This window comes from Nycticebus coucang, chromosome 2 (genome assembly GCF_027406575.1).
Source record: "Nycticebus coucang isolate mNycCou1 chromosome 2, mNycCou1.pri, whole genome shotgun sequence".
Taxonomy (NCBI): Eukaryota; Metazoa; Chordata; class Mammalia; order Primates; family Lorisidae; genus Nycticebus; species Nycticebus coucang.
This window is the reverse complement of record NC_069781.1, coordinates 74162736-74189676: the sequence shown is the minus strand read 5'-3', so window position 1 is coordinate 74189676 and position 26941 is coordinate 74162736. Positions and strand designations below refer to the sequence as shown.

The following is a 26941-nucleotide window of genomic DNA, read 5'->3' as shown; positions in this document are numbered from 1 at the left end:
TATAGTCAACATACAGCAGAATCTCTGTAAGTTGACCACCCAAGAGACGGTAACAAACTGGTCAATATACGGAGGTGGTCAACATAAGAAACTAGGCCTGCTGTACTGATGTGTACATGTGGTACATATCTGATCTATGAAAACTAGGTCAACTTGAGGTGGTCAGTGTAGGGACGTGGTTAATGACAGAGGTTCTACTGTACTTTATATGCTCTGAATTTCTGTGTTTCCTTATGGCAAGACCTTCAAAGATTAGGTCAGAGTTGTAAATATTTGTAGGAAATGAATAATGCAAACAATTATACATATAAAGGATCTTTCTATATCTTTAACAGGGAAAATCACTTTAACAAAAAGGTTAAATCAGTTGTTTTTCTGTATGATTTCTAAGATAAATCTATAATTTCCCACATGTATATCATTTTAAACAAAACTAATGAAATACCTATACAAGAAAATTTTGATTTTTTTAAAATAAAGAGCATAACAGGTGAATTTAATGATGCAATATCAGTATGATATCATAGTACATTTTTATATTGCCTATAGAAAGACTTGCTAGGCATTCAGTAGCTGAGAAAGAAGACTAAATTAGAATATACAATCTGATTTTAATTTCTAAAATTTTTCCTTAAGAGTTTTATTAATCAAGATAAAAGAAATGAAACAGAAGATGAAGATAAGTCAAAATCATTTATGCAGAAATATGAGCAAAAAATCAGACATTTTGGTAAGTCTGCTACTTGAGTTTCCTTCTTTGTAATAGTGGTGTCATTATTGTATGTATACAAAATGTGGATTTATAAAATGGGACCCAAAAAGAAAAGTGGGAAACTTTAGTTGTATAGCTACTTCTGGCATAGCTATATAGATCTTGTTATAGACTTTTTTTTTTTTTTGGTCATAAATAAAATAGATTGACAAAGTAAACCAAGTTGTGAAGAGGAGCAGAATTCAATCTATTATTATATAGTACTACCCTATAAGATAATCATGTTTATTACATAGTCATTTTTCCATTTCCCAACAAGTCTTTGCTTTTTCCTTTTTGCTTCTTGCTTGGTATCTGATTATCTTAGGTTTAACAAGCTAGCATACATTTTTTTTTCCAGTTTTGGATACAATAGTGTATAATTCAGATAGATACTTGAATTGTTATTCAGATAAATACAGTAATATAAATGTATATAGAGAGAACTAAGAATAGTTTTTTCTGTTGGAGAAAAGGGGCAGGATGGGGGTTGACGTAAGTGAAGGCTTCCCAAAGGAGGTAGCATCTGAGCTGAACTAGGAGGAACAGACAGGTTCCATGTAGGTAAGAGGGGCAAGGCAACAGCAATAGCATGTAGAAAGGCAAAGTCAGGAAACAGCATAGTGTGTTCTGAGAATCATAAGCAGTATGGTATTACTGGAGTGAAAATGCTACTGGGATGTTAGGAGTTAAGGTTTAAAGCATTTTTTTTTGATACCAAGTCATATGTTAATTTTGTAAATATGGTTTTTATTTGTAGTATGTTCATGAACTAATTGACATTTTGAAATTTTTTCCTATTGGTGTTTTTCCCCCAAAGATTTTTGAGTTTCATTTATGCTTCAATTATGTCAAGACAATGGATACTACTTTAATTTTTTATGTAATTTACTTATACTCATTTTTTTCATACTTTACATTTTAAAAAAAGAAAATAGATTGTGTATTTAACTCAAGAACAGTACTCAAAGAAATAAACATGGACAGAGTTTTTCTACATATTGTCATTGTGGTGTTATTTACAATAGAAAAAATAAATAAGCAGTTCTCCCTTGGACAGATAGTAAAATCTTTAAACAAGCAGAGACTTGAGTTGTAAAGCTAAATGAATCTTAGTTGTGATACTTGAGTTGCCACTCCCACCTATAGTCCTTGCTTTCTAGTCTCCTATTTTTCTTTTCTTTTCTTTTTTTTTTTTTTTTTGGTGTAGAGACAGAGTCTCACTGTACCCCCCTCAGGTAGAGTGCCATGATGTCACGGGACTCACAGCAACCTCCAGCTCTTGGGCTTCTGCGATTCTCCTGCCTGAGCCTCCCGAGTATTTGGGACTACGGGCACCCGCCACAGCGCCCAGCTATTTTTTGGTTGCAGTTTGGCCGGGGTTGGGTTCAAACCCGCCACCCTCGGCATATGGGGCCAGCGCCCTACTCACTGAGCCACAGGTGCTGCCCTCTAGCCCCCTATTTTTCTGCTGTAGGAAAAGTAGTACCATATACTGGTTGCTATTTCAGAACGTGTATTACATCTGGTAAAACAACATCCCTCAAGGTGTTTTCATCTAGCTAACACTTTACAGGGTGGTTGTGTTGTAGCCATGAGAAACCTTGTAGGTGAGAAACAGTTCCTTTACTTACATTGTAAACTGATTGCCTTGGTCAAAAGCAATTTTGCATAGGAAAATTATCTGAATCTCAAAAAGGTGTTTTAACCCATGTGACACTGTGACTAAGTCTTCAATAAATCATTTCATCATTTTGTAAAACCTGCTGTTTCCAGATAATGATGTTCATGATAGGACTAGTGAATTTCATGATCCTATGTTCTTCATTTCTTTGGTTATAAAATGTGTTTGTGGGTCAAAAAATAATGTGGCACAAATGTATTAGTGATAGAATCAGAGCAAGGAGAGAGGGCAATTGCAGATCTAGAATGATTTGTTCAGTGAGTAATTACTGGTCCCTCCAAGATGAAATGGAACCAAGATGAACCACCAGCTACTCAACAGCTGGATGGCCTCTTGAATGTCTGGTACCATATTGAGGTTTCAGCATTGGTTTCTGCAACAGGCCTCTATTAGGAGTTCAGTGGTTAACCAAGATTGGGATAGCAGAACATCCTTGATGAGTAGAGTCTATGCTGTTGAATGTATGTGTAATCTCAAACTTGTGCCACCATGACCCTTAGTTTATGAAACTGGTGCAAGTAATGATATGGGTGAGGGAAAAGGCTGACGTGACATCCACGGGTAATTAATAAGCAATTGTTTTTCCATTGTATGTTGTGAGCTTGCAGTATACTATCTTGTAAAACTAACCAGAGCCTTGCTGTCTTCAAACCCAACCAGACCCGATAGCCACTCTCAGATTCACATTGTGTCCGTTTCTTAGTGGAAATGCACAACTTTTCATTTTGGAGGAGATACCTTACTTGCCACAGCACATTGGATCCCCTGAAATGTTACTAAGGTAGTAGGCTCTTAAAATTTTCATGTGTTTTCCCCACTTTCTGGCATGCATGTATCTTACTTAACAAGGCATCTGGGGTACCTGCAACTTCCTGTTCACCAAGTACCATCAGTGTAGAGTGGACCAACTTGCAGTCATGTGGGATGATGAGATAATCAAAATCTCTGTTGCCTAATTATGGCACAAAATTGAGAGAGGCCTGAGGCAAGACAGTGGAATTTGATGTTGTCCCTCCTTAGTGGAAACAGTTGTTTCTGATATTGTATGCTTACTGTGATAAAGGAAGAAAGCATTGCCAGAGTGATAATAATTACGTAATACTCCTTTAAGCATGTCTGGAATAGAAACTGTAATTAAAGCTTTCAACTTGAAGCTTTCCAAACTTGGACTGCATTCTAGACTTTTAGAAGACAGAGAATAATGTGAGGGGCTACGTGGGGTTGTAGGAGTTTCACAACAGGACTTCTCTGTGGTCTCATGTATATTATATTCTTAAGAGTTCTTCCTGAGTTTCGCTGTGCTATCTACTGACTACCTTTCTTGTGTTGCTTTTACCCTTACAATTAGATGGAATTTACCGTGCAATGATCAATGGTACAGTATGTTATGGAATATTACGAAGCATTGAAATCTGATGTTTTTCCCTACACTTGGACTTAATTTTTATTTAGTTAATTCATATTTTATAAATATAAAATATCAATTTAGAAGCAAAGCCTATTAAATTCAACAGGCTTAAGTTTCACAACAGTTATATTCAAGTTATATACCTCGCGGACATCACTGTCTTTGTGTTCATCAGAGCTACTTTTTGAATCATCTTACACAGTTTTTCAGAACACATCATCTTTAATTCCAGCCAAAGTTAGCTGTGATTCAGCATTTTATGAATCTGTATAGGATGTTGTTGCTGGCAGTTTTATCAAAACCGTAAACATTTGTGCAAATACTATGATAGGTTATTTTTCATTTGTATTCAAGATGAGTATTTACAGACACTTCAGTGTAATAACTTTTGTATTGCTTTTTAAAAATATATCAGTGTCCTATTGAGGAATATATTTAATACAAACGAATATGAGGTGAAATAGGTAATGTATACTATGATTTTAATGTTGTTTCTTTGAAAGTCATTAAAAATACACTTTAAAAGAAATATACCAAAATGTTAATAATTATCATTTATCATTTATCTTGTGATAGAATTGCAGATTTTTATTCTCTGGATTTTTCAGATTCTTCACAATAAATATACTTTGCAATCTGAAAAAAATATTTTTAAAGGGTTTATCCTAAGAATTCAAGGATGGCTTAGCATTAGAAAATTTATTACTGTGATTCATCATATTAGCAGATTGTAGTAGTTAACCACAGACTTAGTGATCAATTTGATGTCAGAGAAATGGTAAGTAAGGTCAGAGAAATATCTGGAAAGCTTGATTGTTAACATGCAGCCTAGGAAGGATGGCAGAAAGAGAAAGAAGGATGGATTTGGTTTCAAATAAGATGTTTAAATATAGGAATATAGGTAGAAATGGTTGTATGCTGATAGATGATTGGGCTAGAGATCTCTGGAGCTCAGGAATTCTAGGGAAATTTTTTGGTCATCTATCTTTCCTCAAGGAATTCACAACCTAGCTGGAAGATTTTTAGCACATAAATAAATTAAAATGAATAATGTAAGGTGTTAAAATGTATCATTCTCCAAGTATAAAGCAGAGAGGAGAGGGAAACTATTAAGACATGTGTATTTATTTGTTTATAAAATCCAAAATAATATCAGTAATTTTAGGTATGTTCTGTTTTACTCATCTGTTATCTTTTATGTATTTTCATAAAATTTCATACTCTTTCCACAAAGATTTGTATGGACTACCTAACTTCTTAATTTCATACTAATTCAATGTGCTTTGTGTTTTTTTGTTTTATATTTGAGACAGGGTCTTGCTTTGTTCCCTAGCCTAGAGTATATCATAGCTCACTGCAATCTCAAATTCCTAGGCTCATGCTATCCTCCTGCCTGAGCCTTCTGAATCGCTGGAACTACAGGTGCACACCACACACCCAGCTATTTTTCTATTTTTTGTAGAGAAGGAGGTCTTGTCGTATTGGCCAGGCTGGTGTCAAACTTAGGACCTCAAATGATCCTCCCACCTTGGCCTGCCAAAGTACTAAGAATACAAGTGTGAGCCATTATGCCTGGCCTTTGATGTCCATTTTTGAAATCAAGTGATGATGACAAGTATTTCTTAGATAAAGAAAACCTATGTTCCATCTCAAGTGTCAGATTTGTCTCAGGTATTAAATAGGTAGTTAAAAACTTTAATATTTAATGATAACCTTCTTCATGGCCCCTACAGGTGTCACTAGCCTTTTTATATTATCTTTCCTGCAGAAGAAACTAAAACAGACAGGATCTGGTAAACAAGCGAGTCACAATGCTACTGTAGAGAAGTAAATAGGAAAAGTAGTTCTATGTGGTTGGTAGATAGGAATTGTAGGAAAGCTAAAACAAAACTGCTTCATAGGATTTATTTTGTGTTTTCAAGTATAAGAAATAAGGATTATTTCTTTAGATCTAATCCCTAGGAGTCATTAGATTCTTTATACCTTGAGGAGTAGTTTTAAGTAATTTCCATAATATGTTATTTCTCAGAATTTTAAGTGACCTTGTCTCCCAAGTGTTAGGGTGGTAACTTCATAAAGCTTACATATCTCTGTGACAAAAATGTTACAGTCTTTATTCCCCTTTTTTTAAATGAAGAATCATCATTTATTTTCAGCTGACTCCCATGTGTTGCTGTGTATTCTCAGTAAGAATTTGTCTTCAGTTTTGTTCTTTCTTGTGTTCTAATGTGGAATTTAATGTTTAAGAGTTCATTTTGTACCTAGTGGAAAGGCTTATTGCCAAACTATTGAGATAGCCCTATAAAATTTCCATGAACAACCTTCTTCCTTGGGTGAGTCTAAGGAGTTTAAACCTTACACTGTTACATTCAATTTATTCAGTAATAAAGTTGACTAGACAAACAACCCTTTTCTGGTTTCATGATTACTTGGTGGTATTGATTTTGACCAAATTTCTAATTTAGATAAAGATGTGGATACACCTTAAATAGTATTTATATTCTTTTGATTTCTTTAAACAAAATGACAGCCATTTTCAAATGTGCTTAACTAACTTTTAAAAGATTGTGTTTACTCTATCATGTATATGTAAACATACATGATGAGTAGTTAAATGAATGACTAACCTTTTGACTTTGACCAAGACTGCTCACATTCTTAGATGCAGGGCTTTGTAACTTTAAACCAGCCATGTTACTTTAGACTGACTAATCTGAAATAAAATTTTCTGTGAATTTTAGAAGCTGTTTCTAGTCTACTGGAAATCATAGTAGAACCTCTTTAAGTTGATCACTCAAGGGACTGTAGCAAACTGGTCAACACATAGAGATGGTCAACATAATGAACTAGCCCTGCTGTCGTGATACATACATGTGGTGCATGTCTGGTCTATGAAAATTGGGTCAATTTAAGGAGGTGGTCAATGTAGAGAGGCAGTCAACTATGGAGGTTCTACTGTATTTGGAAGTATTCTTGCTCTTTCTTTGCTTTTTCACTGCAACGTATCTCTCTGGTAATATGAATTGTCTTTAAAGAGAACCATTTTAAAATACCATTAAGAGATTAATTAAGAATGGTATTTTTTCCCTTACAGGAAGAAATATTTGACATTTATGGTTTAATTCCTTTTTTATAGGTATGTTGAGTCGATGGGATGATAGTCAGAGATTTTTGTCAGACCATCCCTACCTTGTATGTGAAGAAACTGCTAAATATCTTATTTTATGGTGTTTTCACCTAGAAGCTGAGCAGGTACTGTGAGTTTCTGGGAACCTTAGTGGAATTCTGATTTCTTACTGTATTGGTGTTTTGTATTGTTTTTTATTTCTTTAAATGAAAGAAGGAGGGTTATTAGATTTGTTTATGAATCTACTTGAGTTTTGTGTGGGAATTTCTTCTTTTAGTTGTTTCAGTTAGCATGGGAAAACTTTTCCAGTTTGCTTGCTCTGCTGCCACACCCCATTCCACTCCATCTCTCTTAACTCTCTTATACTGTAATCCTTGTTCCTTTTTGACTAATTAGAAAGTCATGTTTTAAAAATCCAAACAGTTATCACAATATTAAATCAAATCCATAGCATGGTCTTCCTTTCCTTATTCTGGTCCATATATGAATCAAGAACTAAGTTATACTCTTTATGTATCTGTATAGTATTTAATTTATAGCTAAGGAGAATAAAATCAAAAGTATTTTAAAAATTCAAAGTTAGAATCAGTAGATCAATTAAATGTAACTCTAGAGGTGTTTCTTACAATTTTAATCTATTTATTTTCAGAAAGGGGCTCTAATGGAACAAATAGCACATCAAGCTGTTGTAATGCAGTTTATTATGGAAATGGCCAAAAATTGTAATGTGGATCCAAGAGGGTGTTTTCGTTTATTTTTCCAGAAAGCCAAAGTAAGTAGTTATTTGATATTGATAACTGGGAAGGTTAGGCCTTAGCCAAGACCTCTTTGTTCTATATACATAAAAAGAAACCATCCACCTAGAACAGGACAGGCTAACTTTACTATAGATTGTTTAGGGCAAAGAAAATTTATTACTAATTTCACGCTAATTTGGACTTAAGGGAGCAATGTAAGAAACTGTACTATAGCATGTATATAAAATTGAGACCCATTCAAATGAATATGTGTATACAGAAAACTTGTAGTGTTCCATCATTTATTCTTTTAATAAATATTGAGTGCCTACTGAGGCAAAGCACACCTGTTTCAGATACTCCCAATAAAGTGTCAAATAATATACAGAATCCTCCTTGTATAGAACTCACAGTTGAATGAGAAATCAGACTTATGTTATGAAAAATTAGGAAACCTAAAAATTTAATAGAGGAGTCGTTAAAAATACCTGTGGTACACAGAATATTGTGCAGCCATTAAATTGTATTTATGGAGCATTTTTGATATCTGAGAAAATGCATGTGCTAAATTCAAAAGAAATGATATATACAAGATGATGTTGGCCATACTAAAGAAAAATAGATATGTCTGGAAAGATTATTACTTCACACTCACTAGGTTAGTAATTATTTAAAAATTGCCCAAAAAGTAGAGCAAGAAGAACTCACATTCATGGCTAGTAGGAGTATAAATTGGAGCAACCACTTTGCAGAATTTCCTAGTAAAGTTGAAAAAGTGCATACTTTAACATCCAGAAATTTCCTAGATATATAGAGTTGGTTCTCAACATGTGGTCTAGGGATTCTCAAGACCCTTTTGAGAGACCCTCAGTCAAAACTATTTTTATAATAATACTAAGATGTTATTTGCTTTTTCATTCTTATTCTCTCATGAGCACATGTGAGAATCTTCCATTAAGCCAGACATTAGAAAGAATTGGAAAAATGAAAAACAATAAAAGGTCTTCTTTTCACTCAATTTTTTTGTTTTGGAAAACAGTGTGTTTTTTTTTTTTTTTTTTTTTTTTTGAGTCTTTTTTTTTTTTTTTTTTTACTTCTTTTTTTTTTTTTTTTTTTGTAGAGACAGAGTCTCACTTTATGGCCCTCGGTAGGGTGCCATGGCATCACACAGCTCACAGCAACCTCCAACTCCTGGGCTTAAGGGATTCTCCTGCCTCAGCCTCCCGAGTAGCTGGGACTACAGGCGCCCGCCACAACGCCCAGCTATTTTTTGGTTGCAGTTCAGCCTGGTCCGGGTTTGAACCCGCCACCCTCGGTATATGGGGCTGGCGCCTTACCGACTGAGCCACAGGCGCCGCCCGGAAAACAGTGTTTTTAAAATAAAAATATGTTATTAATGGTAGCATGTAATGAGTATACTGTTATTTTTAATATTAAAATATTTTAGTAAAATTCATCAAATAATATTTACTAAAATATTAGTTAACTAATATTAATATTAACTAATATTAATTTAACTAATATTAATATTAGTTAAAATATTAGTTAACTATTATCAACTAATATTAATATTCACTAAAAGTTAACTAACATTTTTAAATTCCTCAGTTTTAATTTCTAACACAACAAACACTGACAGATGTAACCTACATAAAAAGAAGCTCTTTAGGTTCCTCAGTAATTTTCAGCCATATAAATGAGTCCGGAGAAATGCTGACCTAGAGGAACTCTTACACATGTGCAAGAGCTTGCTATAATATTTATAGTATAATTGTTCCTAACAGCAGAAAGCCTAGTAATAGTCCAAATGCACGTCAACAGTAGAATGAATAAATTGTGGTACAGGTTGAGTATTTGAAACCCAAAATGCTCCAACGTCCAAGTTTTTGAATACCAATATGACAATCAAAGGAAACGTTCATTGGCACATTTCAGATTTTTGTTTTTCAAATTAGGGGTAATCAAATGGTAAGTATAATGCAAATATTCCAAAATCTAAAATAATCTTCTGTCCGAAACTTCTGGTCACAAGCATTTCGGATAAGGTAGTACTCTACCTGTGTATTTACTTGGTAATATAATAACCAGCATCAGCATGGATTTAAAAAAACAGAAGAGCAAATTAAACAAGCCACAGAGTGATAGTATGTTCAGTGTTTTTTAACACATTTTATATTTTCATAAAGTTTCTATTTTTAATGTTTTATTGTTTATAATAGGTAAAACTAAAAACTATATTGTTGAACGATACATATATAAGTGTTTAAAGAAGTAAAGGAGTTGTTAATGCAAAAATTATAATGGTACCCTCAGAAGAGGAGGAGGAATGCTCTTGGGAACTGGTTTCTACAATACCAGTAATGATCTGTTTCCTAATTTCTGTGGGTACATAATGGGGGCTTTGCTGAATATGCTAATATATTTTATATACTCTTTCACATATAGGATATATTTTAATATATATAATTAAGAGTTAAGAACTATCTCTCTAGATGAAAAAAGGGACTACTGGCCATTGTCTGCCCTCCCCAGAGCCTGATTGACTAGTAGAAATCGTATCTCCATGGGAACAGGTTACACTGATTGCATTTGTTAGGTAAATTTCAAAAAAATTTTAACTTGACTCACTAAAAGAAATATATTTTGGACCGAGTAACAGCTTCCCTGCAACTGGGAACAGCGAGTCTGGGGAGACAAGACTCCAGGCATCTCTGGTTATGGGGTCTGCCTATAATCATCCCTTTGAGGATACAGGGAGCCAGCAAGGGACCTCTGGACCCAAGAGGAGGACAAAAACAGTGGAAAACAGGCGAGTGGTTGCGTGTGTGGTTGCGTGTGTTCGATCGACCTAATCACACCGGCAACCATAAGTACAAGCAGCAGTGAGACTGCAAACCGGAAAGGCCTCACCTGTGAACTGTTTCGGTGTTCTTGGACTTGGCACTCAGTTGAACTGCCTTGGAGAGAGCTTGAGCAGGAGTGTGGAGAACTTTGGGCATTGTCTGGGGCCCCAGACTGAGCCACTGAGCTGGGCGCAGGAAGCCATTGTGAAAGAACTGCCCTGGCAAGCTCCGCCCTCAGGGTCTCAGAGCAAGGATTAGGCGGGTCAAAGTAACCTACTGACTGAGCAGCCTAAAGGCAGGGACTGAGCTGCCTTACAGCCTTAATCCTTAGAGGCAGAGTGAGACAGTTTTGGCACACTGGAGCCTTGGGCTATTGCCCTGGGTAGAGTGCCGTGACATCACAGCTCATAACAACCTCAAACTCCTGGGCTTGGCGCCGCCCAGACCTCCATAAGAGCTGTGCAGCGACCCCCGACCAGTGACCCGCACCCACCGGGCCTCCGCATTCCCTGACCCGGAACTGCAGGAGCCACGCAACCCTGCGTCCTCCCTCCTGTGTCCTCCCAGCTTCCACACTAGCCCGTTCATCTGGACAGGGACTCTGGTAGCTACATGTCCTTTGGAGCCCTCCCTGCCTCCGTGCAGCGCTCTTCTCCTGGCCAGAGACTGCTGGAGCCTTGGGCTCTCTGTGCCAAAGTCACTAGGCGCCTGGCACTCCCAGAACCGTGCGCACCACCCCCAGCCCTGTTGCTGGATCCGGGTGTGTCACAAACCAGAGCTGCTTCCACAACCAGAACTCCCTAGCTAGAGCAGCCCCAGAGGAACTACACAGGGTCACTCCCTACAAAGATCCTGCTGGGGTCTGATCTTAGAGAGACACCTCCCCAACTCTGAGGACAGCCAGAGGCAACGGTGAAAAACAATCATGATGTGAAATCAACAGAAAAACTCTGGCAATATGAATAATCAGAGTAGATCAACTCCCCCAAGGATCAATGGGGCAGACACAAGACCCCATGCACAAACAAATAGCTGAGATGTCAGAAATTGAATTCAGGATCTGGATAGCAAATAAGATCGAATTAGAATTCCAAAAGTTGTCTCAAGAATTCAATGGATTCAAAGACCAAATGACCAAAGATTTCGACACTTTGAGACAAGAAGTTGCATTCCTCAAAGATCTGAGAAACACAGTAGAATCCCTCAGCAACAGAATGGAGCAAGCAAAAGAAAGGATTTCTGACATTGAAGACAAAGCTTTCAAATGCTCCCAAACCCTCAAAGAAGAAGAGAAATGGAGAGCAAAAACAGACCACTCTCTCAGAGAGCTCTCGGATAATTTGAAGAAAACCAATAATCGTCTTATAGGGATCCCCGAAAGTGACGAAGTGGCTTCACAAGGCACAGAGTCTCTTCTCCATGAGATTATGAAGGAGAACTTTCCAGACGTGCCAAGAGATTCTGAAATTCAGATAGCAGACAGTTTCAAAACTCCAGCACGACTCAACCCAAATAAGACATCCCCCAGACACATCATAATCAATTTCACTAAAGTTAATATGAAGGAGAAAATTCTGAAAGCAGCCAGACGAAAGAAAACCATCACCTACAAGGGGAAGAATATCAGAATAACTGCAGATCTCTCTGCTGAAACCTTTCAAGCTAGAAGAGGATGGTCATCGATTTTTAATCTCCTAAAACAAAATAACTTTCGACCCAGGATCCTGTACCCAGCTAAACTGAGCTTCATTTATGATGGAGAAATTAAATACTTCAACGACATTCACATGTTGAAGAAATTTGCCACAACTAAACCAGCTCTCCAGGACATTCTTAGACCTATCCTCCATAAAGACCAGCGTAATTCTCCACCACAAAAGTAAACCCACCCAAAAAATTTTTGATCAAATTCCAACTTCCACAGTCGCAAAAGGATTAAAAATGTCCACCGGTCTCTCAAAAGGCTTATCAATACTCTCAATTAATGTGAATGGTTTAAATTGTCCTCTAAAGAGGCATAGGTTGGCGGACTGGATACAAAAACTCAAGCCAGATATCTGCTGCATCCAAGAATTGCATCTTACATTAAAAGACAGATATAGACTCAAGGTGAAGGCATGGTCATCTATATTCCAGGCAAATGGAAAGCAGAAAAAAGCAGGCGTTGCAATCCTGTTCGCAGACGCAATAGGCTTTAAACCAACCAAAATAACTCAGGATAAGGATGGACACTTCATAGTTGTTAAGGGTAATAATATGATGAGATCTCAATTATTAATATTTATGCATCCAACCACAACGCACCTCAATTTATAAGAGAAACTCTAACAGACATGAGAACTCAGTTTCCTCCACTTCCATAGTAGTTGGAGATTTTAACACCCCTTTAGCAGTGCTGGATAGATCCTCCAAAAAGAAGCTAAGCAAAGAAATTTTAGATTTAAACTCAACCATTCAAAATCTGGACTTAACAGACATCTACAGAACATTTCACCCCCCAAAAACTGAATACACATTCTTCTCATCAGCCCATGGAACATACTCCAAAATCGACCACATCCTAGGCCACAAATCTAACCTCAGCAAATTTAAAAAAATAGAAATTATTCCTTGCATCTTCTCAGACCATCATGGAATAAAAGTTGAACTAAATAACAACAGGAACCTGCATACCCATACAAAAACATGGAAGCTAAACAATCTTATGCTGAAGGATACATGGGTTATAGACGAGATTAAGAAGGAAAGCACCATATTTTTGGTGTTGTTTTGGAACAAAACAACAATCAAGACACGAATTACCAGAACCTCTGGGATACTGCAACGGCAGTCCTAAGAGGGAAATTTATAGCACTGCAAGCCTTCCTCAAGAAAACGGAAAGAGAGGAAGTCAATAACTTAATGGAACATCTCAAGCAACTGGAGAAAGAAGAACACTTCAACCCCAAACGCAGCAGAAGAAAAGAAATAACCAAAATCAGAGCAGAATTAAATGAAATTGAAAACAAAAGAATTATACAACAGATCAATAAATCCAAAAGCTGGTTTTTTGAAAAGATCAATAAAGTAGATAAACCTTTGGCCAACCTAACCAGGAAAAAAAGAGTAAAATCTCTAATTTCATCAATCAGAAATGATAATGATGAAATAACAACAGACCCCTCAGAAATTCAAAAAATCCTTAATTAATACTACAAGAAACTGTACTCTCACAAATATGAAAATCTGAAAGAAATCGACCAATACCTAGAAGCACGCCACCTACCAAGACTTAGACAGAACGAAGTGCAAATGTTGAACAGGCCTATATCAAGTTCTGAAATAGCATCAACTATACAAAATCTCCCTAAAAAGAAAAGCCCAGGACCAGATGGCTTTACGTCAGAATTCTACCAAACATTTAAAGAAGAACTAGTACCTATACTACTAAACCTCTTCCAAAATATAGAAAAAGAAGAAATATTACCCAGCACATTCTACGAAGCAAACATCACCTTGATCCCCAAACCAGGGAAAGACCCAACAAGAATAGAAAATTATGGACCAATATCACTAATGAATATAGATCCTAAAATACTCAATAACATCCTAACAAAACAGGGCGGCACCTGTGACTCAGTGAGCAGGGTGCCGGCCCCATATACCAAGGGTGGCGGGTTCAAACCCGGCCCCCGCCAAACTGCAACAAAAAAAAAAATAGCCGGGCGTTGTGGCGGGCGCCTGTAGTCCTAGCTACTCAGGAGGCTGAGGCAGGAGAATCACCTAAGCCCAGGAGTTGGAGGTTGCCGTGAGCTGTGTGACACCACGGCACTCTACCGAGGGCAACAAAGTGAAACTCTGTCTCTACCAAAAAAATAAATAAATAAAGATCCTAACAAACAGAATCCAACAACACATCAAAAAAATTAAACACCATGACCAAGTCGGATTTATCCCAGGGTCTCAAGGCTGGTTCAATATACGTAAATCTATAAATGTAATTCAACACATAAACAAACTTAAAAATAAAGACCATATGATTCTTCCAATTGATGCAGAAAAAGCTTTTGATAATATCCAGCATCCCTTCATGATCAGAGCACTTCAGAAAATTGGTATAGAAGGGACATTTCTCAAACTAATAGAGGCCATCTACAGCAAACCCACAGCCAATATCGTATTGAATGGAGTTAAATTGAAAACATTTCCACTTAGATCAGGAACCAGGCAAGGTTGCCCATTGTCTCCGTTGCTCTTTAAATTGTAATGGAAGTTTTAGCCATTGCAATTAGGGAAGAAAAGGCAATCAAGGGTATCCACATGGGGTCAGAAGAGATCAAACTTTCACTCTTCGCAGACGATATGATCATATATCTGGAAAACACTAGGGATTCTACTATAAAACTTTTTAGAAGTGATCAAGGAATATAGCAATGTCTCAGGCTACAAAATCAACACCCATAAATCTGTAGCCTTTATATATACCAACAATAACCACGCTGAAAAAACAGTGAAGGACTCTATTCCTTTCACAGTAGTGCCAAAGAAGATGAAATATTTGGGAGTATACCTAACAAAGGACGTGAAAAATCTCTACAAAGAGAACTATGAAACTCTAAGAAAAGAAATAGCCAAAGATGTTAACAGATGGAAAAACATACCATGCTGATGGCTGGGAAGAATCAACATTGTTAAAATGTCCATACTGCCCAAAGCAATATATAATTTTAATGTAATTCCTATTAAAGCTCCATTGTCATACTTTAAAGATCTTGAAAAAATAATACTTCGTTTTATATGGAATCAGAAAAAACCTTGAATAGCCAACATTACTGAGCAATAAAAACAAAGCAGGAGGAATCACGCTACCAGACCTGAGACTGTACTATAAATCCATAGTGATCAAAACAGCATGGTACTGGCACAAAAGCAGAGAAGTAGATGTCTGGAACAGAATAGAGTAGAAGTAGGTGTCTGGAACAGAATAGAGAACCAAGAGATGGATCCAGCTACTTACCGTTATTTGATCTTTGACAAGCCAATTAAAAACATTCAGTGGGGAAAAGATTCCCTATTTAACAAATGGTGCTGGGTAAACTGGCTGGCAACATGTAGAAGATTGAAACTGGACCCATACCTTTCACCATTAACTAAGAAGACTCTCACTGGATAAAAGATTTAAACTTAAGACATGAAACTATAAAAATACTTGAAGAAAGTGCAGGGTAAACTCTTGAAGGAATCGGCGTGGGTGAATATTTTATGAGGAGGACTCCCCAGGCAATTGAAGCAGTATCAAAAATACACTACTGGGACCTGATCAAACTGAAAAGCTACTGCACAGCCAAGAACATACTAAGTAAAGCAAGCAGACAGCCCTCAGAATGGGAGAAAATATTTGCAGGTTATACCTCCAATAAAGGTTTAATAACCAGAATCCGCAGAGAACTCAAATCTATTAGCAAGAAAAGAACACATGGGCAAGGGACTTGAAGAGAAACTTCTCTAAAGAAGACCGACGCAAAATCTACAAACACATGAAAAAAAGCTCATGATCCTTAATCATCAGAGAAATGCAAATCAAAACTACTCTGAGATATCACCTAACCCCAGAAAGAGTAGCCCACATAACAAAATCCCAAAACCAGAAATGTTGGCGTGGATGTGGAGGAAAGGGCACACTTCTACACTGCTGGTGGGAATGCCCACTAATACGTTCCTTCTGGAAGGATGTTTGGAGAATACTTAGAGACCTAAAAATAGACCTGCCATTCGATCCTATAATTCCCTTACTAGGTTTATACCCAGAAGACCAAAAATCACAATATAACAAAGACATCTGTACCAGAATGTTTATTGCAGCCCAATTCATAATTGCTAAGTTATGGAAGAAGCCCAAGTGCCCATCGACCCACGAATGGACTAGCAAATTGTGGTACATGTATACCATGGAATACTATGTGGCCTTAAAGATTGAGACTTTACCTCTTTCATGTTTACATGGATGGAGCTGGAACATATTCTTGTTAGCAGAGTATCTCAGGAATGGAAGAAAAAGTATCTAATGTACTCAGGCCTACTATGAAGCTAAATTTTAGCTTTCACATGAAGACTATAACCCAACTATAGCACAAGACTATGGGGAAAGGGCCAAGGAAGGGGAAGGGAGGGGGGCGGTTTTGGTGGAGGGAGGGTAATGGGTGTGCCACATCTATGGTGCATCTTAGAATAGGTACAGGCGATTGCACTAATGTACACAGCTATGATTTAACAATAAAAAAAAAAAGGGAAAAAAAAAGTTAAAATACACCAGAAGTTTAACATTGGTTGTATTTGTGTGATAGAATTATAAATAATTTCCATTTTCTTTTTCATGTACTACAATGAACATTTCTTTTTTATAAACAGAGAAAATATATTTTTAAAATTTTAAGATAACTATCGATGATGCAGTAGTATTAACTTAAATGCCATAAGCTCTCCCAAAGTATAACCTAAATAGGAAATTTTCTTGAAACATCTGAGTTTTAAATAGTAAATGATTGACTTGGTATTTTAGCTAGGCTTCTAGTGACTACAAAGTATCCCAAAAGTCATCTCTAAAGTCACTGCACTTAGGGAAAATCGGAAATTGTAACTAAAGGTATGTTTATTTATAAAATACTCACAAAATATCCACTACATGTAGGCCACTTCTTTGTAAAATTTTGTAATGAATATTTTGTAAATAAAGGTACCTTATTTAGACTGGGCACAGTGGCTATAATCCTAGCACTCTGGGAAGCTGAAGTAGGAGGATCCCTTGAGCTTAGGAGTTTGAGACCAGCCTGAGCCAAGAGCAAGAGCCCATTTCTACTACAAACTGAAAAATTAACTGGATGTTGTCGCAAGTGCCTGTGGTCACAGCTACTTGGGAGGCTGAGGTAGGAGGATTGCTTAAAGCCAGCCAGGATTTTGGGGTTGCTGTGAGCTAGGCTAACGCATGGCACTCTGGCCTGAGCAATGCTTTCTCAAAAAAGGAAAAAAAGTACATTTAACTACAATTTCCCATTTTCCCTATGTATGGCAATTTTAGGAGCAACTTTTGGACTACCCTATAGTTTAAATTTTTGCTTGACACTCATAGGAATAATAACTCCTTTGAGCCACAGGCACCACACAGAATTATGCTTTTTTAATGCTTTTTTAAAATTAAGAAATACTAACTTTTATAGAGTGCTTACTTTGTGGCAAGTACTATTCTAGTGGATTAACTCATTAAATCCCAATAACATTTTATGAGGATTACTATACTTATTCTCTAGATGAGGAAATCAGCATAAAGAAGTTAAGCAAGTGGCCCATAGGTTACTTAGTAATACAAAATCAATCAAGCCACTCTATATCTAAATCTCTTGTCCTTAGGCATGTGGTAGGTCAGTGGTTGTGCCACTTCTTATTTCACTTTCAGAAAGATTACTTTTTTTTTTTTTTTGGGGGGGGACAGAGTCTCAGTTTGTCGCTCTTGGTAGAGTGCTGTGGCATCACAGCTCAAAGCAACATCTAACTCTTGGGCTTAAGAGATCCATCATCTTGCCTCAGTCTCCCCAGTAGCTGGGACTAATGTCCACCACAACACGGGGCTATTTTTTTGTTGCAGTTGTCATTGTTGTTTAGCAGGCCGGGCCAGGTTTGAACCCACCTGCCTTGGTGTATGTGGCCGGCACCCTACCCACTGAGCAACAGGCACCACCCTACTTTCTGAAATCTTGATAAGAGAATGTGAAGACTGACATTTTGTATGTCCACATGAGTACCATATATTGACTAAAGCTAAAATGTAATTAAGGAAATTATTTCTAAATTCATAAGATAGGATGATAGCACAGAACATGGTCTAATGCAAGGTTAATGCTAATAACTAGTACATATGTTTTAACCTGATTATGCAGCCAAAACTCCATTTGACAATATCTCTTCCACCACTTGCACTTAAAAGAATATACTCTGTGTCATTTCTTTATCTATGGAGGCAAGTACCAATAGAGAATATCAAGAATTTTGCTTAGCTGGGCGCAGTGGCTCACCCCTGTGATTCTAGTACCCTGGGAGGCTGAGGCGGGTAAATCGCTTGAGTTTAGGAATTTGAGACCATCCTAAGCAAGAGGGAGACCGTCTCTACTAAAAATAGAAAAACTAGCTGGTGTTCTGTTGGTCACCTGTAGTCCTAGCTACTTGGGAGGCTGAAGCAAGAGGATTGCTTGAGCCCAAGTGTTTGAGGTTGCTGTGAGCCGTGACGCCACAACAGTCTACCCAGGGCAAAAGTGAGACTCAAAAAAAAAAAAAAGAATTTTGCTTATATCATGTAAGTTATACTTTGTTCTTTCTATGATGTTGAAAAGGTTATTTGCTTAATTAGAATACTAATTAAGATATTCCCATAATGAGACTGAATGCTGAGTTTTATTTGGTTTTCATAGCTTTTACAAATAGGGAATATAGGGCCAAAGAATTACTAGAAACAAGTAATAGTGCCCCCTCATTAATTGGTGGAGAATTGAGAGGTAGGTGTTGGGGGGCACTGGCCCCATATATGGGAGGTGGCGGGTTCAAACCAGGCCGTGGCTGAAAAGTGCAAAAAAAAAAAGTAGGTGTTGGGGATTTTTTGTTTGTTTTGTTTTTATTTTTATTTTGAAAGAGGCTCACTGTGGCCCAGGTTAGAGGGCAGTTGTAGTGATTTGATCAGCCTCAAACTCCTGGGCTCAAGCTTTTCTCTTGCTTCAGCCTCCTGAATAGCCGGCAACCGCCACAACTCCTGACTAGTTTTTCTATTTTAAGTAGAGACTGGGTCTCGCTCTTGCTCAGGATGGTCTCAACCTCCTGAATTCAAGTGATCCACCTGCCTTGGCCTCCCAGAGTGCTAGGATTACAGGTGTGAGCCACACCCAGCCCCCAGCTAATTTTTAAATTCTTTGTAGAGATGGGGGGAGGGTGTCTCACAGTGTTGCCTAGGCTGGTCTCAAGGGATTCTCCTACATGAGCCTCCCAAAGTGGATTACAGGTGTGAGGCACTGTCCTGGCCAAATTGAAAAGTTTTAAAAATATCTCTTGTTGATTGTTTGGCCGTGGGGAGAGGAGAGAATGATTATGAGAGGTTAAATGAGGACTATTTTGGATCCCATCAAAAATCCAGATAAATCAAGAGAAATACAGAGAAAGCCTTTTTTTCTTCTGTTACAATTGTGTGTGTGTATGTATGTATGTGTGTATATATATGTATATAAATTATATATATGGAGGGGTTATTTCTTATTAGTTTATTTTGCTGAAGCAGAAAGAAATGGAACAGATCAATTAACATTCCTATAAAACAGGTAGTTTTCACATGTGACAGGTTTTGTGGTGGTTTCTACATTTAAACTATTCACTTTACTTCCTTCACTTCAGACCTGTCAAATGCTTTTTATAACTCTGTGTAGTCTAGAAGTGTTGAAAAGCATAGTCTTTGTTTTACTGTTTTCTAGGCAGAGGAAGAAGGTTATTTTGAAGCATTCAAAAATGAACTTGAAGCTTTCAAGTCAAGAGTAAGACTTTATTCTCAATCACAAAGTTTTCAGCCTATGACAGTTCAGAATCATGTTCCCCATTCTGGTGTTGGATCTATAGGTATATTAGAATCCTTACCACAGGTAAGTTGGAAACGAAAATATTTCTTCAGAAGCTTATTCACATAATTTTTATTCATTTGGCCTTTTCGTTCTTTTGTATGTGTGATCATATAAGGTTAGATTCCTTAGTTTGACATGTTTTCTACAGATTATCTCTTAATGTTATTTAAATGGAATGATGATTTTTCTCTTTAGTTTCTGAGAAATAGCCCACAGGGAAGTAGTTTTTCCAGAACAATTCTAGGACTAAGTCACTGTCAGGTCCAAATTACTATGTATAACTTTCTAAAATTTAAAATGTCACATATACTTGCAATGGGACAAAAGAGACTTGAATGATGTCATTGATTCTAAACATAAGAGGGAAAAGATACATATCACGGTGTCTTAAAAGGTCTGTGTTACCAAGAAGTTGCCTCCAGACTGGGGGTGGTGGCTCACGCCTGTAATCCTAGTACTCTGGAAGGCCAAGGCAGGTGGATTGCTTGAGCTCAGGAGTTTGAGACCAACCTGAGCAAGAGTGATACCCTGTATCTACTAAAAATAGAAAAACTAGCCAGGCGTCATGGTGAGCACCTGTAGTCTAAGCTACTCAGGAGGCTGATGGAAGAGGATTGCTCAAGCCCAAGAGTTTGAGATTGCTGTGAGCTATGATGCCATAGCACTCTACTCAGGGTAACAGAGTGAGACTCTGTCTCAAAAGAAAAAAAAGGTACCTCTGGTTTGAGAGAAATAAATTCTTGTTACACATATCAGATAGCAACTGATGTCAGCTGCTAGGCATCCCTGTGGCTATTGGGTGGGGAGGCTGGGCTTATACAATTCAAATTCCATTTGAATTGCAGACATTATCAGGGTTGTTCAGATTTACCACCCTGGGTAGAGTGCTGCGGCATCATAGCCTCAACAACCTCAAACTCTTAGGCTCAAGTGACCTTCTTACCTCATCCATCCAAGTAGCTGGGACTACAGGTGCCTGCCAAGATGCCTAGCTAGTGTCAATTTAGAGGTTTGGAAGAAAAATCTTAGGATAATAATACAATCCCATTTTTATTTATACCATTTAATAGGTTACAAACCCCTTCACATGTTGTATCATTTAATCTTCTCTAAAATCCTGTAATTCATTTTCATTCATGTTTATAGATGAATGAAATGAAGCTTATAGAGGTAAATTGTCTGAAGTCAACACAATAAATGATGGAGCTAAGATTCTAATCCTAGATTTCTAGAATACTTCACTCATTTTCCTGTACCACAAATAGGAATAACAATTATGTGCTCTTGGGAAGAACTGGTCACTGAGCTAAGAAATGTGTTGAGAACGTTACTAGATGAGAATTTGGGGCAATCAGTGGAATTTAAGTTTAGGGTAGGTTAGAGGTAGTGATTTCTTTTTGTGTTTCTAAGTCTATGACAGTATCTTAAGTTTTTTGGGAGATGGGGGTATGAGTTCTGGAGAATTTACTCAGCCAATTATATTATTCAAAATTCTGTCATGGAAAACTGGAGCCAAGTCTTAACAGAGTAATTACAAACTCTGTTCCAAGGCTTTTAGAATTTAACCTGGATTATCAGAAAAGGCTTTAATACTGTTTTTTGGAGAAAGGAATAATGTAATAAAAGTTGATCATTTTTTATGAAGCCTAAATTTGGGTAACACTTTAGCTATTAATTTCTCTTTTGTAATTAGCAAAAATCTTGTGAAATAAGCGGGTTACTTTATCCTTAGTTTTGAGAGGGCTAAACAAAGGCCTTTTGGATATAGATACAAGTAACAGTTACTTTCGATCTATCCTATAGGCTAGCTTTTAATTTTATTAACTTGTCCAAACTCTAGCTAGCTTTTTGGCTTTTAAAATAAAGGAACCTCACAAAGTATTGTACTTTGTCAGGATCTTTAGAAAACCCTGCCTGTCTGTGGTGGGGAGTTTTAAGACATCTGTCCCATTTGGAGTATTTTCCTCTGGGGTGTTTGTGCAGTAAACTAGAGGATACAGTATTAAAAGTCTTAAGTACAAGCAGATAATCTGATCAACTGAGTAGACAAAATTGAATTCTTTGAGAATAATTCCCTTAAGTTCTGGATCTTAAGGGCCTATGTCTTCCTTTGTGGTGCTTTAACAAATAATAGTTTTACTTTTGGCCGCCCCCCACCCCGAATCTGGCTAAAAAATTTTGCATTTATTAAGATTTTATATTTTCTGTTCCTAGTTTTGGAAATGGACAAATATAATATTTATGAATTCTCTTTCTGTTAAAAAAATAAATAAAACATAAACTGTTGCTTTATTCCCAATTTAAAAAATAAGAGTCTAAGTACCACTCAAAAGATTAAAGATTTCTCACTAAGGTCATTTTAATATTCGTAAAACCAATATAGACCCTGAAGATAACTATAATTTTTACTCAGTAAGTGGATTTTTTTCTTTATTCGAATGTTTTTCTTTTGGTCAACTTCAAAGTACATTGCTGGCATAAAGCCATATTTATCATATAAATTATCAGTAGCCGTGTACATGTAAGTCACATGGATGATGACATATAAGTATATATAAGCCTTGCATGATTAAGTAATTTATAGTTTTGTTAAAAGAAAGGGAGGCATTTATTACATTCATTTTTCACATGAATCTTTCTGTCTTTTATCACATTTTGGGGGGGTTAAGAAATAACAATGTATTTTTTCTTTATTTTCTTGGGTTTCAGTCCAAGTCTGACTGCAAAGTCCATCTTCTTTCCTACGCTATTACACTGCAGAGAAATAGAAAATGTGAAACTGACTATGTAGTTGCATGTACTGTCATAAAACTGGTTATCGTGTGTTCTTTTTCTTCTACCTTTTCTTTTCCCTCCAGAATCCAGATTATCTTCAGTATTCTATCAGTACAGCTCTCTGCAGTTTAAACTCAGTGGTATATAAAGAAGATGATGAACCCAAAATGATGGACACTGTATAATTTGGTTAAGACTGCTGAGGCCAAGTGTTATTTTGTTATAAGAAAGGAAGAACTTGGCTATTCTCTTGACACTTTTATGGGTGCTGCACTTTATTTTTGTTTGGTTTTTGATGGGAGGGAAAAGAGTACTGAAATGTTTTGTAACTTTTTTTTAATGTGCTGCTAGGTTTTTTGTTTTATTGTTTTTTTCTGAAGAGGAGTGGTACCATATGTTGCAGGAAGTCAAACTGGACTCTTTTGGGGGCTACTAAATTTGCCTTTAATCTTACTGTTCTCAATTTTGGAATCAAAGTATGAAAGTCTGCACAAATGCAATGTTTACAAGAACTGCTTGATTCTAGGAGGCATCTGCTACAGTCTCTTTTTATATAGATATGTACATGTCCTACTCTACAAAAATGATTAAAGATAAAAATGTACTTGTATCCCACTGCTAATTTAGCTGTCAAATCTGGTGTTTCATTATATTAAAAGCAATAAATCAGTAGTTGGTAATCTACTTTTCTAAATAAGCTGAATGGTACAAATTTTAAAAATTCTTTCCACTTAAAATATTAACATTTGTATTTCCGGCACCATCAGTTAATCCTTGACTATAATACAAATTTGATATAAAGCATTACATATACCCCCAAAATATTCTAAAAACTATATTCCTGAGCAGTTTATTTTATCCTGTTGACTTTTTAGTATTAAGGGTTATAATATCAAAAGTGATAAGCTAATAAAGATTTTCTTTTTAAATAAGATTAATTCCAAACTCACTTTTAATTTCTTTACTTGACATTGTCTGGGATCTCTCAGGGGATAAGTTTTAAAAGAATATGAATGGCCTGTAAGAACAAACAAGAATAATAATCTGATTTTTAAAATCATGGTTATTGTTTGTTTCACTTTGATGTAGCCTTTAAGAAAGGACTCTTAAAAAAGGACTTTTTAAAGGGCAAGAGGAATTTTGCAGTGCTGCCCTGAGCTGCCATTACTTATTAAGAATTTGAGGCTAGGCACAGTGGCTCACACCTGTAATCTCAGCACTTTGGGAGTCTGAGTCAGAAGGATCATTTAAGGCCAGGAGTTAGAGATCAGCCTAGGCAACACAGCAAGACTGTCTCTACCAAAAAAATTAAAAAAAAAAAAATTGGCCAAAAAATGCCCCAAAACCATGTCATCTGCCTCTTTACAGGAAAAAAAAATTTTTTTTGATGATCCTTACAAGTAATGATAGCATTTACTGGTCTGTCGTTCCTCTCTTTAGCTTATTTACCATAGAATGGTTCTCAGCTTTACTACTTCCTATATAATTGACTTCAAATACATCAGGATTTTTGATCATTCATTTTATTTAGGTAACAATGCTAATTATGCTATCCTTATTATTCAAGGATTAATCTTCTGACTTTCACAAACATGAGTTTTGAGTGTAGACTTTGGCTCATTACCCATTGAGAACAGTGGCAAACATTTGGAAGACAACTAACAAGGATTGGGAATATATGTCTCAACTTAAGAAACCAAATACTAAGGGACCCTTATGATGATCAGACCTGTGACCTCTTGTAATTTGTTTTAACTGAGGTGATCAGGCACTTCCATAGAAGTGGACTGGAATTATTAAATCATGCTTATGTAATATCACAATCTTACTGGTTTTCAGAATATTTTGTGCTTTTGATATAAATAATATATTCTCTACATAATAAAATGTTTAATTTATATGGTAGTATTCATCAGCCTGTTTTGTTTTTTTCTTTGCAGTTTTTGGCCGCGGCTGGATTTGAACCTGCCACCTCTGGCATATGGGGCTGGCGCCCTACCCCTTTGAGCCACAGGAGCCGCCAGCCTGTATTTTTTTAAACCAATGACCTAGTCATATAAGTTTTTTTCTGTTTCTTTTCTGTTCTGAAGCAAACTCTTTGTTTTCCCCTTCCTACCAAATCAAGAGACAAGCAAAATCCCTGCTTTCACAGAAATGTTACACAAATCATTATTTTCCATTCCTTCCTGTGATTTGCCTGTAAGCATCCAAATTGTTTTGTATTTCATTTTGATTTAAGGTATTAATGACTGAAGACTAGTGGGACAGAACAAACTGAGTGAACTATGCCTGAAGACTTTGTTTTCTAAAACAGGAAATATTGAGCTGTTCTTTGAAATTTGAATGTGTGTATACATATACACATGTATATATATATATAATCTATATATATATAGATTTTTTTTTTTTTCAAAGGGAAGTGTTCTGAGTTTTGAGTGTAAAAGTGTGACTGGATGTATTTTGGGAACTATTGACTCCATAATTATCAAAGTCTGCTTTTACAGAGTAGTACACTAGTCCTAGAAACAGTAAATTGACATCTTTATTTTTATTTTGCTTTAGTACAAAGAACTTTCAAATTGAAATGTCCTGTTTTCTGTTTCTTAAGAAATAATAAGGAAGAATATACTAAGCAGGATAATATTTCAGTCTGGACAATTTTCTCTAAACAAGATAAACCATGGAAGGTCCAAATAGATGAAACATCTTTGACCTCACAATATCCATCAGAGATTCTTGTTTCATTTGATAAAATTAATATTCTTTTTTTTTTTTTTGGTTTTTTTTGGCCGGGGCTGGGTTTGAACCCGCCACCTCCGGCATATGGGACCGGCGCCCTGCTCACTGAGCCACAGGCGCCACCGATAAAATTAATATTCTAATAAAAGTTTTTAAAAAATCAAATATCATTACTTCATTTATTCTCTGTTACTTCGATGTCTTTACATCAATGTTAGGGGAGATAATACTGATTTAAAATTATTACTCTGAGATAACAGTCTCTTCTAATTATACTATTACTGGGCTCTTTCAAATTTTGCCTAATGAGTTCAGAATCTCCTATCTATAACTTCTCTTTAGGAAAATGATGCCCTCTTCTTTCAGACTAGCATTCATAGCAACCTTTTTAAAATGAATTAACATGCTGCCCAGAGAACATGAATCTGTTTTAGTAAGTGGATTTTCTTACAGGATGAAAAAATTGATTGTAGGTACAGGGAAGGCAACACTAAAGTTAACCTCGGGGTACTTTTAGAGAATAAAAATGTCAATTTACTGTTCTCACAGTCGTGTATGTAAGTTCTTAGATTGAGTGTGGGACAGAAATGATATTTGTTTGGGTTAAGGTTAGGCTTTCCATTTCAATTTTGCCACTATATCATACATACTTTTATAATAAGACCCTTAAATACTTTGCATCTGTTTCCCATTTATGATGGACATGTATGTACTATATCATAGGTCTGAGAAGCTGATTCATCTAAGAAGTCTTTGCTTGCTTACTACATAAGCTAATGGAGTAGGAGGCACAAAGGTGAATATAATTTGATTATGGATGGCTTACAATTTCATAAGCCTTGAATAATTAGACTTGAATTTTGTCCTTTTCTAAATATAGAAAATGTTTTTTGAAATTCCCACATCTTTCACTTTGTGTCTTTAAACAGCATGATTCTTCATGCTATTTACATTTAAATTCCTTTGGAAAAATATGACAACACTAGACTGATTTACGTTTTGGCATGACAACTTACCTTTACTCAGTGTTAGATATGGAAAAACACATCATTAGTGAACTAAAAAAATGCAGAACAGGGTAAAGACTCTATAGAGCACACTGGGTTTTACCAGAAGCTTAAGCACAGCTAGACCATTTTACCCATGTTTTTAAAGCTTTAAACCATAACTTCCAAGATGAAAATTGTTAATTGCAAAGACAAGAAAGCTATTTCCATAGTTCATCAGTGTCTGAGGATATTTTATGAGTGA

General features: G+C 36.4%; 1 protein-coding gene across 1 annotated transcript in view; it reads left to right on the top strand.

Moving 5' to 3' along the window:
- Positions 1-23623, top strand: part of CDC37L1 (cell division cycle 37 like 1, HSP90 cochaperone) — a 30787-nt gene extending 7164 nt beyond the window's left edge. The window contains exons 3-7 of the mRNA XM_053573655.1: positions 637-730; positions 6980-7095; positions 7620-7742; positions 20033-20197; positions 23035-23623. Of these exons, the coding sequence (XP_053429630.1) occupies positions 637-730; positions 6980-7095; positions 7620-7742; positions 20033-20197; positions 23035-23136 (600 nt within the window). The 3' untranslated portion in view covers positions 23137-23623. The remainder of the gene's footprint in view (positions 1-636; positions 731-6979; positions 7096-7619; positions 7743-20032; positions 20198-23034) is intronic.
- Positions 23624-26941: the final 3318 nt, after the last annotated feature.